The sequence below is a fragment of the Phocoena sinus genome, chromosome 6 (assembly GCF_008692025.1).
Source record: "Phocoena sinus isolate mPhoSin1 chromosome 6, mPhoSin1.pri, whole genome shotgun sequence".
NCBI classification, from domain to species: Eukaryota; Metazoa; Chordata; class Mammalia; order Artiodactyla; family Phocoenidae; genus Phocoena; species Phocoena sinus.
The window spans coordinates 21,063,627-21,084,509 of NC_045768.1; the positions used below are offsets into that span (position 1 = coordinate 21,063,627).

General features: G+C 47.0%; 2 protein-coding genes across 7 annotated transcripts in view; one reads left to right on the forward strand and one right to left on the reverse strand.

Moving 5' to 3' along the window:
* The window catches only part of SNX30 (sorting nexin family member 30), a 135,230-nt gene that overhangs the window by 21,706 nt on the left and 92,641 nt on the right, over positions 1-20,883 (reverse strand). For 3 of the 6 annotated variants that reach the window (XR_004350325.1, XR_004350326.1, XR_004350324.1), the window contains exons 8-12: positions 13,063-13,215; positions 9,331-9,469; positions 2,987-3,095; positions 1,690-1,785; positions 1,034-1,177 (exon numbers count right to left, since the gene is read on the reverse strand). Coding sequence is in view for 2 of the 6 variants with exons in the window: in XM_032634610.1 (XP_032490501.1) it covers positions 9,410-9,469; positions 13,063-13,215 (213 nt within the window). In the remaining 4 variants the exon portion in view is untranslated. Of the gene's footprint in view, positions 1-1,033; positions 1,178-1,689; positions 1,786-2,986; positions 3,096-3,272; positions 9,470-13,062; positions 13,216-20,883 lie in introns of those variants that run through there. The other 3 variants (XR_004350327.1, XM_032634610.1, XM_032634611.1) reach the window with 3 other exon arrangements.
* On the forward strand, positions 13,320-13,818 carry LOC116755325 (ubiquitin-like protein FUBI). The gene is given in 2 exon segments (XM_032634613.1): positions 13,320-13,670; positions 13,673-13,818. Coding segments are annotated over 2 exon segments (393 nt in total). The 5' UTR covers positions 13,320-13,381; the 3' UTR covers positions 13,777-13,818.

Genomic DNA, 20,883 nt, shown 5'->3' on the forward strand with positions numbered 1-20,883 from the left:
TTCGGGAGATGGATGATGGTGAGAGTTGCACGACAATGTGAACGTACTTAGTGCCACTGAACTGTACAGTTCAATATGGGTAAAATAGTATGTTTTATATTATGTGACTTTTACCACAATAAAAAAAATTTTTTTAAGTTTCTCTTTAGAAGCGCAAATCAAAACTACAATGAGGTACCACCTCATGCCAGTCAGAATGGCCATCATTTAAAAGTCTGCAAATAACACATGCTGGAGAGGGTGGGGAAACCCTCTTACACTGCTGGTGGGAATGCAAATTGGTGTAGCCACTATGGAAAACAGTAAGGAGGTTCCTCGAAAACTAAAAATAGAGTCACCATATGATCCTGCAATCCCACTCCTGGGCATGTATCTGGAGAAAACTGTAATTCGAAGAGATAGATGCACCCTAATGTTCACTGCAGCACCACCTACAATAGCCATACATGGCAACAGCCTAAATGTCCACTGACAGATGAATGGATAAAGAAGATGTGATACATATATATACATATATACAACGGACTACGACTCAGCCAATGAAAAGCATGAAATAATGCCATTTGCAGCAACATGGATGGCCCTAGACATTATCATACTAAGCGAAGTAAGTCAGACAGAGAAAGACAAATACCACATGATGTCACTTATATGTGGAATCTAAAATGCAATACAAATCAACATATCTATGAAACAAAAACAGGCTCACGGATATAGAGAACAGACTTGAGGTTGCCAAGGGAAAGGCGGGGGAGGGAAGGAATGGTAGTTTGGGATCAGCAGAGGCAAACTATTATATAGGATGGATAAACAACAAGGTCCTATGGCAAAGTACAGCGAACTATATTCAACATCCTGTGACGATCCATAATGGAAAAGAATATGAAAAAGAATATATATAACAGAAGAAATTAACAACATGGTAAATCAACTCCACTTCAATAAAAAGTTTTTTTAAAAGGAAAAAATAGCTTCTCTTTAGAGTAATGGCATAGGTGTTGAAAGGTTTTAAGCAGGAACGTGGAATGCTTACCTCTATCTTAGAAAGAGGACTCCCGCAGCACTGAGAATGAACTGGTGGAGGAAGGAGTGGGCAAGACTTGCAGAAGGAAGACAAGCAGAGACCTCTGCATGAATCCAGGTGAAGGATGGTGGTGGCCCGACACTGGGCAAGAAGCTATGAGGATGGAGAAAGGTTAGATGGACTTGGAGAAATACTTGCAAGCTAGAGGTCAACAGAAGTTGGTGACGGATGAACTGCAAAGGGTGAGGTAGAGGGAGGCAAGAATGACTCAGATCTGGGGTTCAGGCAACCCCAAATCTCCTTCCTAAGGAGGCAGAGATCCTCGCTGAGACAGGCAACATCGGCAGAGAAGGTGGGATGGGGAAGATGAGTTCAAGGCCATGCTCTACCTCGCTAAACAAACTCTCACCAATATGCTCATTCCCCTGGACTACCTAGCCTCCCCAACCCTAGCCCCTGAACCGGTTCCCCAACCTAAATGAATCTGATCATTGGCTTCTCCATTCCTGTCCTAAAAAACTTGCTCTTAACATCTAGAATAATTTCCTTATTTGTCCACCTTGACCCTGCCATAAACTTGGGTGTTTTCACCTAAGCTGGGCTCTCAACACCCTAGTATTGACTCTTTTTCAACCCCACCTGTCACCAGGGTAGTAGTGTCAAACCTTTTCAGCTTTCTCCAGGTCTTCTAGCAGATGTTCTAACCCATCGGTTCTCAAAGTGTGGCTCCTGGATCAGCATCATCAGCGTCCCATGGGAACCTATTAGAAATGCGAATTCTCAGGCCCTACCCAAATCAAACTCTGGGGGTGGGGCCCCAAAATTGGTGTTTTCACAAGCTCTCAGGCTTAGGAACCACTGTTCTAAGCTATGGGCCTTTTTCTCCTTATGAACTTTTGCTGAGTCCCCCTCCTCCTCTCCCTGCATCCTTAATTCTTGAGGCCCCCAAAGCCCTGCCCTTGGTTCCCTTCCCAGGTAATCCAGTCTACCAGAACTCTCTTTCCAACAATCTAGTCAACACCTCCCCCTGGGTTTCCTCAAACGTTAAGTCCAAACCAAATTCTTCTCCTACCCCACCATCTAAGCCTATCCTTCACCTTCTGTTTTCCTCTTGATTGATTTCATATTTCAGTAAATGGCATCACCTCCCAGCTCCCAGGCTGGAAATCTCCAAGTAATCTCTGACCCCTTCCCCTCACCACAGAAATCCATCCCCCTTTCTATCACTTCTTTTTTATGATCTAGTCCCATCTATTCCCCAGACCTTCAGTCTGACTACAATCCTCCAGCATACTATTTTCATAATCTTCTTGAAAGGAAAACAGTTTAAAAAATGATATATCTCCCTTTTAAATTTTCAACTGGCAAAGCACACAGGAAGGACTGTTATGGGAACATCCTTGATATTTAAGTTGGCCATATTTGAACAACAGGACAAGTCTTTCCATAAGGGTTATCACATAATGTGGGCCCAGCAGACCCTTACGTGCTTTGTATACATTATTGCTAGTCCTATCGGCAACCTTTCGGGAAAGGCATGTCTTCATTTCAAAGATCATAATACTGAATTTCAGAGAGATGTGACTTGCCCAAAGCCACATACCTAGAAAGTAGAAAAGCTGACATTTGATCCCAAATCTCTTATCCCACACCTTGCTGCCTCATTTTGTATAACTGAAGTCTTATATTAATGGTGTCTACTATCCGTAAGCCAAGTTTAGCACCAGTTTAAGTCCATTTCCAGTGCATTGCCATCATTAGGTAAGCTTAACTGAGCATTCTGGTCTCTAATTTACAACACACTTGCACGCTCTAATGAGCTACAGACATTTCTTCTTTCTTTACAGATTTTTTTAAAACGTAGGAATCAAAAAAAAAAAAATCAGGAAATGACTGGCTCTCAGAATATGACCTTGTGCTTTGCTACGGGATAGAATAGGAAGAAATCCTTTATGTAATTACCTGCGCTGGCTGCCAGCCTTCCTTGCCAATCACGGTTACAGATGGACATTGGGTGGTTTCTTCATGTCCTCAGATTGGTGTCACCTTGTAAGATGTAGGAGAGGGCAAACTGAGGACAAGTCCAAAAAGAAATGAAAAATAAAAACAGTTAAATTATAGGTTTTTTTCCTGTCGCTATGCATATCCTGATTCTTGCAGGCAAACGGATACCTCTTCAGAGAAAATAACAAGAGGCATGCATGTTTCCCTGTCCTATAAAGCTGTACAAACGGAACGTGACTCAAGGTAAAGAAAGCGTCTTTTATAGGTTTATTGGTCCATTACTTTAAGTTAATTGAGGTAAAGAAACCTGTTTTAAATTTACAAGCTAATAGTTTATCAAGCAATACAAATTCTTTTGTTTACCTTGAAATGTAATACTAATCCCATAGTACACAATGGACAGAATTTTTTATACGCAGATATATGAAAAAAAAGTGGACAAAAACCTCATGCCAGCATCAAAAATGCAACAAGAACATTTTTCTCTTTATAATCTCTGGGTTCCATAACAAAGGAAAAAAAAAAGGTGACAGTCTTTTTAAAGTTTGGTAGCTTCATGAAACAAAGACTTTGATCTGGAAATAAGTTGCCTTCTCATCTAGGACACACATTCTCAAGCACATTTATTTTTTTTTCCCCACAGCTTTTGATTTGGCTGAACAGCAGCATGGAGAGAAGAGCACACATTTACACGGAGGACTTGATCAATACCTCAGGGTTTTTCTTGTACAATTTTAAATGTAAAGAATGATTTCTAAAATAATAAACAGTCCATAATTTGGACATGACCTAAGCAAAAGGGTTTTTTTTGCTTGTTTGTTTGTTTTTCCAACAGTTAAAATACAAGTTAGAAAGTTTGCTGGCAGCTTATTTCACGGGAATATATCAGATGTACATCATGTCTGAACGCATTCCCGACACACAGACATCAAGGGAACAGGTACAAGAGTACAACGGACCAAAACCTCAGGGGTGCCCAGGAGAACGGTGCTGACTGCTAAGAACTGCTGGTTTGTTATTCGACGGGGGCCCAGCTGACACGGGCCTTGTTTTATCCCACTGAGTCACATTTTTGTTTGCAATGTACTTTCCCCTCCCCACTTCCCCACTGGGGAAAAAGCAATCCCCCTTCCCTCCTTCCAGTATCATTTGTGACTGGAGGGATGGTCTGAGACTGTGAGCCAGCCTGTCACACAGGGGAGCTGGCAGATGTCACCTGCTCACACCTGGCCTACAGGCCACCCAGAATCACCTGGTGAGAGGGCAGCGCCGCCCAGAGAGGCACACGTGCTGTACCCAATCACTGGTTTTAATAGTAAAAGCTCTAGGACAAAGGACTAAATTACGTGAGTCAACAGCACGTTTAGCGTTTTTGGCATTTCAACCTGCGGAGAATTTCTATGTAAAATATGCTGCTCTGAGGCCCCCACGGTATCTTTTAAGAAGCTGTTCTACAGAATCAGGGTAAACATTTAATATTGTCATAATCTATAGAGTTCTCTGTATCTAAGTGATTTGTCGATGCTGATACCGTGATATCAAAAATGTGCCAAAAGGCACTAAATTAATCTTTCACACTTTAAAACAACAACGACAACAACAACAAAAAGGTTTTGTGGTCCCTGTGTTTCCTTACATTATCAAAAATATCATTTGGCAATAGCAATACTTAGCTTTCTCCTCCCAAAAGGCAGCCCTAATTATGAACCTCACTTTCTTGCTTGTTTCTTTAAGAGGAACAAAGACTGGCTATGTTAGGCCTCAAGTATTTAAACTGAACAACTGACTACATCTCTAAAAACTCTTTCTATCCAGAATCTAAAAAACAGTAGTTGAAGAATAAGGCATATTAGCAGGTGTTGACAACTTCTCAAAAAGTAGAGTTAGGCTTTTAACAGTCTGTGGCATTTCTAAAAGTCTGGATTTGTTGACTTTCAAGTGCTAAATACACAAAATGTTTATGAATCAGACAAATATCTTACTGGTTTGTTAACGTTATTTTTTCAAAGCACTTATTTACAGACTATCTACAGTAGTAAAAACTACCTCGATAACATATTTCTTTTGCCACACAGAAGGGGTTAGACAGTCACACCCGGAGAGCATTTCAAAGACATCTGATTAAGAAAAAACAGTCACACTCCCTGTAACTGCCCCCCACCCCAAACCTTTTCTAACATAGACAGCCCTGCACACGCTCTGATCTGTGCAACTATGGAGAGACCAGATATCCTTAATACAGAAAGCAAAACCACCTATTGGGTGGGTTGATGAAAAATCAGGTTCCTGGTTTATTCACTGAATTAACAAACCACAAAGAGGCTAACAACTCCCAACACACCCAGCTCAATCTGTAGGTCTGGCCCGGGGGATGGCAGGTAAATCTGAGGGAAATGTCATCTGAATAGAGAAAACACAGTAAGTGAGAGGGCGTGTTCAATCTGGTGGCACATGGAGGATTTTTGAAAGGGAGAAGGTACACCCAAATTCCCAAAACAATTTTGCAGACAGGGGTGGCCAAAGCAGTGTTACCCCAGCCTCAGGATGAGATGACCCAGTTTCCACAGACCTTGAAAGTAGGTGTCTGGGAAGGTGGGGGCCAGGACTGGTGTGCCGTACCCTGACAACAGGCAGACCTGTGTTGGGTCTTGGGATGGGTTAAAACTGGGCTCTACTCTGGCTGCTCTAAAGGGCCGTTTCTGCTCAGAAGACAGGCTGCTCTGGCCCTGGCTCTCCCTTCACTCTCACCAGCTCAGGACACACAGTGGAGGATGACTCTTGTGTAGCCCAATGAATGGCATCAAAACAGAGCCAGGTGCCCGTGATTTCAATGCTATCAACAGCAGGGCCAAGTCACACAACCTCTGGGTGCCTCTTGGGCTGATACCGTCCCAAGGGAAAGTCCATATGCACACTGCCACACGGCATCGTGCCCTTCTCTAAACAGAACAGCCCATCATCCCAACACAAGTGGCAGCCTCACAGGAAATGAGCAGCAGGTGTGCATTTAATTCCCTTGTGTGGACAGCCACTGAGAAAACACACTCAAGTCAGTAACATGAAGGACACACTCTGGGTGTGGCTGAAATTTGGCATGAAGACAAACTTAGGTTACATCCACCACCATCCCCAGAGTCGTGCTGGTATTTGTTATTTCAGCTAAAGAAAGGTGTGTAGTGGCTTCAATGAGCAGCACGGTGAAATACGAGCCCGTCACGCCCATAATCACACTTTTCTGAGGTCACCCAGGAATCATCGCTAAGTCTTAAAAAATGATAAAATCCAACCCCAAACCTGGCTCGAGCGGGGGCAGCGGTTCCTTGCTTTGAGCGGAGCAGCCTGGAGTCTTCTTGGAGATCCAGCATGTGGTAAGGACGAGCAGTGTCCATATCGGCTGCAAATCACAACTGCTCTCTTCAACCTCACCTGCATCTTTAAGATCTGCTCAGTTTCTAGGAATTCTCTCTTCTGCCCTAGCCTGGATCTCTCACCCAGGTGAACTGCACCTTTCACTTCCCCGGCCCAGCGACAGCTGACAGGGATGGCGTTCCACTCCACTGCCACGTGCTCAAGTCTCAGCCTGTCCACGTGTCTGCCTGAGGTAAGACACATCCTCAAGCAAAAACCTCTTGGAAAATAAATACGAGAGAGGAGTCAGTGATCTCAGCACCCCGACTTCCGTGGAGCCAAGAAGGATGGGGTGATGAAGCCTCTACGGGGCAGTCTTTGGCACAGAAGTCTCTGGGTTACACTTCTCACAGGGAATCACCTTCATGCTGATGGAGATGGAGAGGTGAATGCTTGGGGCTGCTGACCCTTGGGGGCCCGAGGGAGCCGCGGGGGTGGGAAGGGCTGGAGGGCCTCCTCCGCTACCTACTGTCCCTTGCCTTCTGCGCCAGCCTCCTCACCTCATCAGATGCCAGCCAGAAGTAAGGGACAAAGGTCCCTTTTCTGCAAAGACCATTTCTCCAAGGAAGGCTGCAAGATACCCTGGTCCTCCAAGCTCTGCTATCAATGGCACGCTGGAGGTCGGTTTGCCTTGTTCCAGCTCTCTCTGGAGCCTTAAAGCACAGGCACATCACAGGGAGACCAAACAAACAGAGAAAGATAAAAGCCCAAGATGCCTGCATCCCTTCAGAACCAGTCTTCTGCCTCCAATAATGTAAGGGGATGACTGTGTACCCCAACCCCTTCCCCATATATCCTAGCAAGGAACCTGATGGTTTTTTCTTTTTTTTTTTTGGTAGGGCTGCCTTCTTGCCCATCTAACCCTTCCACAGGAATGTGCCTGGGCTTTGGCAACTAGCAGCAGACTAGAGTCTAGTCTTCCTGGAACTCCTTCCACAGTTCTCTCCAAGCGTTCGTCACACTGGACAACATTTTTAAAGCATACGTTCCACCAGGCAAGACTCCACATGTTCCCCAAGATGAGCATTCGCCTCTGGGTCAGTCTAGTGTTTTCTGCCAAATACCCATAGAAGGCCATCAACCCACTATCACATACATGCCCCGATTCTACCAGCAAGCTTTCAGGCTGGACCTGGACATCGACACCCACACCAACAGGATGGTTTAGAGGTAGCAGGCAACACTGACTCACCACTCGGGGTCTATGGACTGTTCTTACCCTTCTGCTTCAATGAATCATCTCTAATTGTACCAAACAGAAAATTCACATCAAAGGATTTCAGAATGGCACAAATGGGGTCTAACAGTGTGCAAAGTACCAACTGATATACAAATTATCACTTAAACCGCGACTTTTTCAAACACGATGAAGCAGAACCAAACTGTCCTGGGCTGTCCAACGGCTGCCCCACCAGCATCACAGCCGTGGCTGCCCCAAGATCTGCAGCTAGAAGCGGAATGCAGTGACCTCAGCAGTCTGCACGTTGACCAGTATTTGCAGGTTCACTTGCAAACGCAGCAGTGTCTCAGCACAGCTGCTTTATTAAAAAAAAAAATAATACTACCGCTTATTTGAGGCTCAGATTTGTAATTTTATAGAGATGAGCCACAGACGAGAGAACACAAACATGACACAGGTCGTTTTAACTTCATGAGGGGAAAAAAACAAGCTGGAAGAGAGATCCTCTTTGTCTGTCTGTTTTGTGCTGACACACTTGAAAAGGAAACCTGCTAATAGTTTGAAATGAAGACTTTAGATGCAGCCGTCCCCAGGAACGTGGCTGCAAACTGAGGTTTCAGCTTAACCAGTAGCAAAGAGTTCGCTGTCACACTTGGCATCTTCGAGGCCCACCTGGATACAGACTCTTCTTCCTGACTAGGAAAGAGTAAGGTTAAAGCACTTCACGTAGAGCATTCAGACTGAGTTTACAAATCTTGACTGTATCATAAGAATATGCCAGCCTCTCCCCCAAAAGGTTGCCCAAACATTCAGCCGACACAGCAGGAGACATTATTTGGTGAGGTAAAGGCAAATTGCACAAGGCAGACATAGGAGGTGGGGCTTGGTATATGCCCGCTGACCTCAACACCTCGGAGCTACTCTGACTTCAAGACAACAGATGACCCCTAACAGGCCTAACTCTCTACCCTGATGACATTTAACAAGCAAAAGAACATCGAAGAACGTCACAGAGAAAAATGCACCTTTTTTTCATTTTACACAAAACAGTTTCCAATCTACTACATTTTAGTGTCAGAAACAAGTTCGGGGAGCACTGCCCCCTCAGCTTCCCAAGGCATCGCATAAAGGACAAGGATGCTAGCTTGCTTGCTCTAGCACGGATGCACCTAGACACTGATTAAACGGTCCTACGCGAACCGGAAACCATAACACAGGTGTCACTCATGACAGGCAGGCAGCAGGCCACACTCAGAGCTACACTGTACATTAAGGGCTTTCCACAGAGGCGCCAACACCTCCTTCTAGGCCAAGACGAGTCGAGGCCCGTGGAGGTCGATTCCAGAGCCACTGCGCATCCACGGAAGGCAGGAGCTGCCTTCTGTCCGTGCCTTCCTCACGGCCTTGCAAGGCAGGACCCGGGTTCTCTTCCATGGCAGGCAACTCTGCCGTCCCCAAAGAGGGGACTGTAACGAGATGTCAGAATGTCAGCTGAGGGCTGTCTTGCCCCTCAGTTTCAAATCCTCGTCGTGTCCCACCGAACAGGTTCCTTCACACCACGGAGGTATGCTTCTTCTGCTGAGAGATGATGACAGCCTTACAGACGCCACCAAGGAATAAATACTCACTGAAAACAACTGTCGGACAAAGGTGGGGGGAAGGGAAAGAAATACACAAAAGAGAGATGTTTCTGTGGTTGTTTTCTTGGTGCTACCTCTCTAGCACTGCAGGGACATTCCGGTGTGGGCGCCATGCCCGGCATAGGTAGGAGAGTCTCTGTCCCAAGAAGGAGCTTACTTGGCCTCTTGCTTCTCCTGCAGTAGTGGGATAATCGACTCCCAAGCCATGAGGCACTGGAACGACAACACACACACACAGAGCATCAGCGTGGAGTTTCAGATTTCAGGGTCAGCGTCTTCATTCTGCTTTGATCTATACCCTCACACTGTCAATCCTGCTGGGTCACCTTGGTCTAACGACACCTACATGTATTACACAGAGCTAGCAGCAAGAAGGGAGGCAACAGGCATTTGACTACATGTCCCCCTGCCCCCATCTCTAAGAAAGACTGCAGCGTCTCTATGAGGCCTAAATGCACTGTCCGTAAAGTTTGTATCAGTGGGTGGAAATGTATTCACTCAAAGAAATTCCCTCCATTCCAAATGCAGAAGAGAGGTCAGGCTGCAAACCCTTGGTGAGGCCCTAGGTTCTCAGCCGGGATGAAGACACTGCTCCAGGTGTGGGTCGTGCCTGCAGGAGTATATAAATTATCTTAGAACGGGCCAGCCACCTGACTCAGAGGGGGCGGAAAACCCGCTCTTCTTCAGCTACCTCAGATCTCCTTGTATGGGCCACTCCTGGATCTCCCATAAAGGAAAATGGGGAGAGGGAACTCTACTTATTGAGTTTTATCATGTCCAGACACTGTTATGTATTTTACATTCATTGTCACTAGTCCTCGGGACACCTCTAGGAAGTAGAATTATTATTATTTATTACACAAACACACATTTCACAGGTAGGGAAAATGAGACCCAGAGAGGTTAAAAAAAAAACTTTCCCAAGACACACAGCTCATGAGTGGCAGAGCTCGTGATTCCCAAGTGGATGTTCTTTCCACTACACACATGCCTTTCATTCCAGACCCTTCAGAAGAGCCAAGAACCTGGAAGACGCCGGCCCTCTTCTCTGAGAGCACGCTGCTCAGCAGGAATGACCCCTCCTTTGAGCAGTCTCTTGCATAAGGAGGAGAGAAGAACTACATAAGGCCTTTCTTAGGAGCAGCCCAAGGGTGAAGCAAGGCTTTGTGCTAAGTCATTTGGGGAGGAGACCTGAGGATGGGGGAGGAGAGACGCATCCCTAGATCAAGCCGGATGAAGGGAGTGGTGAAACAGCTCCTTGCTTCCTTCCTTGGTGACTCTGAGGTTGGAGAAGAAGCTGGACTCAGACCCTGCCCTACAGAAGGAAGCCCAGGGGAAACAAAAAAAAAAAAAAAAAAGAAGGAAGCCTAGGGAGCCTCAAGGAGCTTGCTGTCAGCAAGAGACCCAGTGTGTGGGGTCTGTGGCATCCTGGGTCCTGTTCTCTCCCTCGGCCATCATCTCTGATCTGGAAGGTTCTTCTATGTCAATGATGGGAACCAAGGCCACACCAGCTTGCTTTTCCTTTCTTTTCTTTTTAGCGTTTTTAAAACGTATTTTATTATACAACTATTACATGGAAACATTTTCATTGTAAAAAACTTCAAAAACTACAAAGGAAGCAAAAGGTCCCCTTGACCACAGACCCAACTAAATGCCAGCTTTCTTCACAAAGTTAACTATTGGACAAACACTCAAGCTTTTTCCCACCCCAGGACCCTTAAATATGTTGCTCCCTTTGCCTGGAATACTTGTTCTTTGTCTCCGAGACTCAGGTTAAATGTTACTTCCTCAGATTGGCCTTTCCTGCCCACTCTACTTGCCCCCTTCCATCCTGATCTGAATGATGCCCCCTAGTCTTTCCTCCCAGTTTCCTGTTCTTTTCTTGTAGGGCACGTATTTCTCTGAAGAGGTGGGATTCTTGGATTAACGTCTATCCTCCACTAGACAGAGGGCTCCTTAATGGCAGGAGTCCTGCCACTTTGTTTACCGATGTGTACCTGGTCCCTTGTACACAGACAGTACACAAAAAGCATCTGTTAAATGTAAGAAGGAGCCAAGACGAGGCCCCAAGAGAGTGGCCCTGTTTGCAGTATAGCGGCAAGACGTGGATAAAGGCCCTGGGTTTGAGCCCTGGGACGCAGGCCTTGGGAACACTGGAATTAGTCACCAAGAGGAGGAATGAACATTCAGCAACTGAGTCAGCACTGGCGCAGTGGGGAGCGGGGCTAGAGTGAGCGCGTGAGGGAAGGAAGCACCATTCGCTGAGCATCCACCATCTGCCAGGCACGTCAGAGGCTCTCAGGTATCATTTCATTATTTCTTCACCATCATTCAATGGGTAAGGATCACTCCCGTTTTGCAGATGAAGAAACAAAGGCACAGAGAGGCACCCTGTCTAAGAGCACAGTCGGTAGAGGAATGAGGCCTTGGCTGCACATGGAATGATGTCTCCACCTTTGGGCAGTCAGGACTGTCCCCAAAGATCCGTGGTCTCTGTCCCCCTCACTGACCGTGTGTGGTAATTCTCAGACCTGTGGACCCGGAGAGCCAAGTCCGATCCTAGTTCAGTCATTCACAAGGTGAGTGACCTTGGGCAGAGTTTTAAAACCTTGCTGAGCTTCCATTTCTTCAGCTTTCAGTTGAAAGCCCCTAAAACTCACTTCACAGTGTCATGATGGGGGTTAAATTTAAATTTAATGAGATCACATACGCAAAGCATTCAGCCCAGTGCCAATGCAGACACACAGTGGGGGTCCCATGAGAAAGGTACTGAGGAAAGGCGTATGCCACCTTCCCCCTATGAAACAGCCCTTACTAAGACCTGGCATGTAAGGGCCATTCCATGACTTTCTTCCTTAAGCCTCCTCCCGATCAAGATGCAGACACACTGCCTCTGCACAGCAGCCAGAACCAGCAAAGCTTTTGAAAAAGACGGATTCTTCCAGTTTGAGATGACGACACGTTTCTAGAATTGTGATGGGAGTAGCTGAGTTAATGCTTGTTCAGCTTGATTTTAAGTCTACAGGTTACTCGTTGAATTACCACTGGGCCGTTCTTCATCGATAACTTTAAGCTTTAAGGAATATGAGGATTCGTTAGCAGAAATGATCTAGGGTTGGATACGCTGGGAGCAAACTTTGACTGAGGAAACTCCACTGCAGCTTGACGACAGCTGCATGTGTGTGAGGGTGGCGGGCGGGACGCTTACCTTGAAGTCCACAGATTAAGGGGACTCAGCAAAAAAACTGTTTTTAAAAGTTTTCTTTTGTAATCCTACATCCCTTTGTTTTAGGTACTTAAAAACAGTACTTCAAAGTCTATTTTTAAAAAACAAACAGTATTTTGATAAGGGGTCTCTAGGCTTCACCAGATGACCAAAGGGACCCACGGCACAATGAAGGGAAGAACCCCTGTGTGAAGGACCACAGAACAGCTTAAAGGAACCCCGAAGCCTCTATCAACTGGGGACATCCCTGCGCTGTAGGCCTGACTGGGAAGCAGCCGCTGGAAGAACTAAAGGGCTTGGAGGCTAAAACTGCTGCTTCCATCAGCAGGGTGTGCAAGTAAAACTCCTGTGGGCACCCAGGCGCCCCACCCCCACCCCCGCCGGCTTCCAAACCCAGCACCACATCTAGCACAGCAGGGTGAGGACACACAGGGGTTGCTAAGACTAAACACATAAATTAAGGGAAGGAGACGGGCCCAGCAGGACCCTTCTGGACTCTGGGAGGCCCTGACCAGAGGCTCCGGCCATTAGAAACGCTTCCTCAAGGAGAGGACTGTCATCCTGTCAGCCTGCTCATTACCTTCTCATAATACTGGATGTTCTTGTCGGCCATTCCCATGAGCAGCTGCCGGAAGTCCTGCCTCTTGCTGTTCTGCCACCTCTCCATGTCGGCTTTCAGATCAGCATTGAAACACTCCATCCGATCCTGACATTTCTCCACATTTGCTGGTACCTGGAAGGGGGATGCATACACAGGAGCTTTGTATGTGTAACGGGTACCTCATGCCCCTATGCTCACACATTTGTGAGAGGCCAGATTACTGCCTTAAAATGCCATGGCTCTTTCTCGACTCCGTCTTCGTGGTAGTGGCAGCGGTATCCGCGGTTCAGTCGCCCACATGCAGCTCTTTGTCCGTGCCCAGGAGCTACACACTCTCGAGGTGACCGGCCAGGAGACGGTCGCCCAGATCAAGGCTCATGTAGCCTCACTGGAGGGCATCGCTCCAGAAGATCAAGTGCTGCTCATGGCAGGCACGGCCCTAGAGGATGAGGCTACCCTGGGCCAGTGTGGGGTGGAGGCTCTGAGCACTCCGGAAGTAGCCGGCCGCGTGCTTGGAGGTAAAGTCCATGGTTCCCTGGCCCGAGCTGGGAAAGTAAGAGGTCAGACACCAAAGGTGGGCAAACAAGAGAAAAGAAGACGGGCCGGGCCAAGAGGCGTATGCAGTACAACCGGCGCTTTGTCAATGTTGTGCCTACCTTTGGCAAGAAGAAGGGCCCCAATGCCAACCCTTAAGTCCGTTGTCATCTTGGCTTTCTCTAATAAAGTCACTTAGCCCGATAAAAAAAAAAAAAAAAAAGAAAAGAAAGAAAACGCCATGAACACACTCCCTCCTCTGGAGGCATTTATTTGTAGGCACAGCCTTGGGTTTCCAGATGTAAGAAAGAATTCTGAAAAGTGCTATCCTGACCCAAACTTTAAAACCCATCCAAGCCAAACAGTGACTTGTGGGGGGAACACCTGCCTGTTTACAAACAGGAAGAAGAAACGCTGTGATTCAGAGTCATATGTCCTTGGCTCCCTTCAGGAGTTACCCATCCAAAAGTGGAAATGTGTGCAGATTTTGCAAGGGTACAGCACTAGTTGGTATTGCGCTGCTATTCTCCTATGCCCCATGTTGAAACTAGAAAAGAGGGTTTTCCATATAACATGAACTGTCCCATTAACTGTGACGTTTTGATGATGCCTATCTCCATTAACCAGAGAATTCACTGCAATAAGACTACTGGCCCACTTTCTAAATCAACTGAAGACTTGTCCACGCAATCCCCAGATAGCAGATAACCAAAACTAAAGAATTAAAATTGGGTAATTCTGGGGAAATGGAAAGAAAGTTGTTTATGCAGGTCAAAAACCGTGAAACGCAAAGAAGAAATATACAGCAGGCTGTTCCTAGTATTTCTTAAGAAGTTTAGAAGGCTTTCTCAAAATGGAACTAGGTCCCCTGAATTTCACAACTCTCACTTTGCTTCGGTGAGCTTCATCCATCCTACACAGCTAGAAAGAAAATACCCAACATTATAAGAAGGTAATGGGAAATGATCACCCTGGTACCCAAAGCACAAAGCTGGCTTCTCTCCTAACACAGGAGCTCCACTGGACTTGGATGGTGTGCGGGAGGAGGGGGGCGGTCAACATGCCCAAAGCTGGGTCACACACCCACCTGCCAAATGCTTTCCCCAAACAAGTGAGGCCTTGTACATTTTGTGTGCTGGGGCCTCTGATCCCAAATGTAACCGTCAAGGTCAATCTCTACCAACCAGGGAAGTTTTATACCCAGACCTTATGGGCAGGAGCTGACCCAGAAACACCTCAGGCAAGGCCAAGCCTGAGGGAGCCAACGCCTTCAGGGCTTCCAAAGTGCTGAGGGCACTTAGCCGTCTGCCACCTAGACCATTTGGCCATGGCTGCAGTACACAGGAGCAGGGAAAGTGGAGCCGCCTAGGTGAGGGGATTCAAATGTGCCTGGCACAGGCACTAAACTTGGGAGAGACAAGGATGAGTCAGGGAGGAAGGTATACAGTCAGGCATCCTGGGAGACTTGAAAGCAAGGAACTTTGGGGAATTCCCTGGCGTCCAGTGGTTAGGACTTGGTGCTTTCACTGCCATGGGCCCAGATTCTATCCCTGGTTGGGGAACTAAGATCCCACAAGCCGCTCAGCATGGCCGGGAAAAAAAAAAAAAAAAAAAACCAATAACAAGGAACCTGTTTTTGGGGGGTGGGGGTAGGGGAGCGTTCTCCAAAGCACTTAAACTTCCGGAAGAAATTTTTAAAAGGACTCGATTTTCCCTCCTGATCTAGGACTGAAGTCACTTTGCCTTTCCCTGCTGATTGACCTGTTACTGTTGGCCACCTTGGGGGAAACCAAAGTGTAAACAGGAGTGCCCTGGCTTTGCCTCTCCAGAGCCATTCCCTGACAAACAGCCCAGGAACCAGCCTCAACAGGCACCCAGCGAACCAGTCTCTGGGCTGACCTCCCTTCCCTCCCCGCAGGCACAGTCCAGTTCCCTTATTCCTCTCCTGGCAACTGCTCATTTTAGCATCTGGGGAAAAGTGCCCACGATCAACTTCCTGTTTAGTTAACTATTGCAGCAAGGAGGAGAGCAAAGCTCTGAGAGGAAAACCTCCTGGGACACGGTGAGAAGAGAGGAGCTAGGCTCTCTGATTCCAAGGAGTGCTCACCTAGCAAAGACTCCTGGGTCTGGTCTGCGGATGGAAACTCTGGACTGCATGATTGCCTGAGCCTCGATGTGGGAAGTATTTTTTAGCTTATCATTTTCCCAACACACTCCACGCTGGGCACAGAGGGAAAGTGCTTAGGTCTCAGCAGGCAAATCTTATCTCAAGTCACCCAGTCTAGTTGGGAAGAAAATGAACATGGCTGGACCCTGCGGGGAGGTTTCGAGCGCTTTCACTTCACTTGGAGCCTGTGATACGCACACCGTGAGGAGCAGCTGGAGGCTGAGGACAGCCTGGATGGGGGAGCTGGCTTCCCCGAAGAGGCGACTCTTCAAAGATGATGGAAGTGGGGCCTGTGACTCCAGAGGGATGGTACGTGCAAGTGACAGAGATGAGACGACACCTGGACCCACCTCAGGAACAGCCAGCTCAGAGGCCACAGAGCCCTCAAAGGCAGAGAGAGAGAGAGAGAGAGAGAGAGCGAGCCCCAGCTGGCGGGGAGCAGATGAGAAACCTGGGGCTCTTCCTGAAGGCCAGGGGTTCTGAGGCCCATTTAACTCAGGCGTCCTTTTTGGAAAATAGAAACGCCTTGTGCTTCCTCTTACTATAGAGACAGTTCTAGAGCCAGACTTCCAGGGTGTGACTACTGCATCTACCACTTCCTAGAAGGGTGACGTTGGGCCTCTCCATGCCTCAGTTTCTTTTTCTGGATAATACCCTCCACCTTATAAGGTTGGAATGAGGTTAGATGAGGCAGTACATGCTTAAAACTCCTGGTACCTGGCATGTGTTAAGCGCTGAACCAATTATTTGTTAGTTCTGATCAGTATCAATATTGTAAAGCGCTGTTCACAAAAGATAATCTATCATTTGCATAACCCCTCAAGTCAAGAATATTTTACTGAACTTTATTCCATGTCACATCAGAAGGTTTCTTTTTTATTTTCCAAATATAAAATATTATAATACTATTAAACATGTTCTTTCAAACTTCATGCCACCCTTCACCCATGCTACCTCACCCCAAGATTTCACCAGAGATGAGAGATGAGTCAACACCAAACTATACTGGCCTGTGATCACCCTCAGTACACTGGAGCCAGGGTAATGGCTGAAATACCAGAAGGGACAGATCAGACCAACCTGGTGGAGACAGAACTGACAGATTTGGCAACCAACAGCACACAAGAAATAAAACATAGGAAGTCAGAGAGGAGACTAAAGTTTGGGTGGCAGTAGTCCACCATACGGCTCACGGTAAAGGACAGGTCCACAGACCAGATAAAGGAGGTAGCTGCAGCCATGGGAAGGGTGAGACCTCCCTCCACAAGAGGGGGCTGAGACAACTCAACAACAACAAAAACAAATAACCCATTTTAAGATGAGTAAAGGTCTCAAACAGACATTTCTCCCAAGAAGTTATATAAATCGCCAACAAGCACATGAAAAGATGCTCCCTATCACAAACCCTTAGGGGAATGCAAATCAAAACCACAATAGGCTACCACCTCACATCCATTAGGACGGCTACTGTTAAAAAACAAACAAACCAGAAAATACAAGTAATGGCAAGGATGTAGAAAATTGGAACCTTTGCACACGTGGAAGAGAGTATGGCAGTTCAACAAAAAATTAAAAGTAGAATTACCGTATGATCCAGCAATTCCACTTTTAGGTATATATCCAAAAGACTGAAAGCAGGGCCTCAAAGAGATATCTGTACACCCATGTTCACTGCAGCATTATTCGCAAAAGACATAAGATGGAAGCTACTAAAGTGTTCGTCCACAGATGAATGGATAAATAAAATGTGATATACACCTACAATGTAGTATCATTCAGCCTTAAAGAGGAAGAAAATTCTGACACATGCTACAACATGGATGAACCTTGAGGGCATTATGCCAAGTGAAACAATCCAGTCGCAAAAAAACAAATACTACTTCATTATAACTACCTATAAGTGATACCCAGAGTAGTCAAATTCATAGAAACAGAAAGTAGGAGAATGGTGGTTGCCAGGGACCAGAGGGAGGGGAAACAGGGCTTTGTTGTTCAATGAATATGGAGTTTCAGTTCCATAAGATGAAAGGAATTCTAGAGATTGGCTGCAACAATAATGTGAATTTACTATAACACTACTGAACTGCACACTTAATAATGGTTAGGATGGTAAATTACGTTTTGCGTATTCTGCCATGATTAAAAATTTTTTTTAATATATCGGGGAATAAAAGAGGGGGCTAAGGAGGGGAGAGCCAAAGGGTAGAAAAACTCATGGAAAAGCCTACATGTGTAGGCTTAATAAAGGAGTCAGCAAAAGTTACTAAGAAATATGGGCACAGAAGCAGGAAGTGAGTCAGAGACAGCAGAGCCATAGAAGCACAAGGGTGGAGGAGGTTAGAAGAGGGAGGAGATGGGAGGGCTTAAAAAGAAGAGAATAAGAGAGATTGCGTGAGCTGCCTGAAGTGACCAGCTGCTGAAGTTGCCCAACCCTGCGGAGAGGAGGGCTGCTGGCAGCAGGTGCTTGGGCTTGCGTTCCTCCCACTTTTGTTTCTTTCTGGATGGTGTCTTTGTGACAATCGATTCACTGACTAGTAACACCCTGCATCCCTTCCTAACTCAATGTTCTGATTTTTTGACTGAGGTACTGTTACCGAGTTATGCTACCTTGTACCTGGAGCAGGTAGAGATGGGACTATCTGATGCTAACGGTCAGGTGTTGCTGATCACAAGATACCAAGAAGGGAAAAGAATCTCCAGCCAAGACCTCAAAACACAACAATTTCTAAACAGAGGACAAGACTGCATTCTTCACATTGGTTCCCCTACCTCTCGTGAGAAGTTCCATTACAGAATATTGGTTGTGGAGCGATGGGAGAAGGGTAACACGGGATGAGATTCAGCACGTGTGCGCTGGAGAGCAGGGTGGTAATGTGAATTCACTCAACATTCACTGAAAAATGTATTAATGAACTCTTTCCACGTGCCAGGCATCTCTCAGCCCTACGATACGAATCTCTACCTAAGTATCCTTCTTGGAGCTAGGCTGGAGGCATCACATTATCTGCTCCCATGAGGGCAGTAGGTTAATAAAGTCCCCAAAGATTATATAAGGCAGACATGATCCCAGTATCGGGGGAGAGGTGCCAGGACCAATGACAGAACCAATTCAAGACGGCTGTCTTCTCGGCTATATGCCACTAAGTGAAAAGCAGGGCACAGCCTCCTAACTGGTGCTGTGTGAACGACAGCAATATTATCCCCCCAGCCCTCTGGGAAGCCAGAGTTCCTGACTGGTCACCTCCAGTTTCAAGCAACCTGGTCTTTGATCTCAGTGCGCCATACAAATATTTTCATTTTCTATGGGAGCTGTGAGACGAAGAGAAGTTGAGGAAACACTGAGGCAGGGTAAAGATTGAGAAGAGGCTACTGAATTTGGCAAATAGGAAGTCACTGGTGCCCTGAAAGAATGCTTTGAAAAAAAAATACATAAAAAGAAACAAGCTTCAGAGAATGGCAGCTGAGGAGGGAAAAGCGAGCGCCCAAGTGGAGAGCAGATGCAATGAGAACAGGAGCCACGAGTCCCCCAACACCCGCTGAATGGACTAGCAGACACGGACGGAAGAGCCAGCGGCAGGCCCAGGTTCTCTGCCCAGTCCCTCTAGCATCAGCCGTGCATCTTACGAAAGCCGGAAGCCTCACCCCTCAGTGAAGCAAAGATGGCTGGGAGCCCTTGTGGTGGGGATAAAGGGCTCCCACTTTGGAACCAGACACATCCGTGGCCCAATTCCAGCTCCACCGTGTGCGAGCACTGGCGTGTTAGTCATATAACTCCCCTGAGCACTGGTTCCTCATCTTACAGATGAGGAACCGCATTGACAAAGGCTGTTATAGGAATCCAGTAAGGGAGCTGACAGAGTCCTGCCCTTCTGTGGCTGATGAGTCTGGTTTCCTAAGCTAGGCTGAGATCACAGCCGCCGTGGACAGGACTGGGAGTTATCAGGTGTGTGTCTCCTCACTTGTCGAAAGCATCTGGAAACAACAGATACCCCTGCAAAACTCTCAGGTCTGCCGAAGCTCCATATTAACGAGTCTCCCTGTTCCTATCTGCTACTTCACAGCTGAAGTTCTTGCTCTCTGCCACATCCTCCCCATTCCAGAATGTGCACCATTCTGGTGATTCTAAGAGACTCTGAAGGTCCACAGCCTTCAAGAGGCCTGTCCCACTGACCGCAGGTGCTCCTTCCTCTCCTCACCTGCTCTCACCCCGAGGAGCGGCACTTCAGCCCCTCTCGCGGTCCGCTCCGCCCGGCCCCGCACCACAACACCTCAGCTCCACGATGACGCTGCCCACTCCCAGCAGCCTCTTCACCTGGCCCGTAGCCAGTACAAGCTACCAGTGGTTCAGGGCCTGAAATACTCCCTCTCTTTCTTTCTTTTTTAACCTTGTATGAAGCATTCTCTCCTGGCATCCCTTCTTCTTTTATTTTTTGAACCAGCAACCTGTGAATATATTAGCATTTGAAAAGAGTCAAATGCAGAATAAAATGTGCAGGTTCCCCCCATGGTTTACCCTCATATGAGTCCACAATAGACTGTGCATGCTTCCCGTCCAGTTTTAAATGCCATTCCTCAGCCCCCTGTGTTTCTAGTAATAACTTTGTCTCAAGCTTCTAAGGAGGGGCAAATTCTCAGATTTCCCCCAGTCTGTGGTCCTGACAGATGCAGCAGAAGGCAGCCAGCCCCCCGCCCCCTGCAACCCCCAGCTGAGTGCCTGTAATTTCTCCAACCTCAAAATTAAAGTGAGGAAAGCCAAGCCTGCAAAATCAAAGCTCCATCTTCCTGAGAATAAGCCACCTCGGGGTCTGCTGAGTTTCGTCAACCTAAAAACAAAGCAAAACTTCAAATGCTGCGATACGAACGTTCTCCCTCAGCTCTAGAGGCCTCACCGCTGCCTGCCCTCAGCACACGCCGAGAAGCTCCACGGGGCTCTCCATCCGGCAGCTGGAGCCACGGGGCTCAGTCCTCTGTCCTCAGATGTCCACTCCAGTGTGAAATCCCGGTGAGGGACACGGAGACCCAAGAGGCCATTTCCTTCTTCTGGGTTACAGAGAAGTGACCTCTCCATGGCTTCACATAAAATCAACTTTCCCTCACTC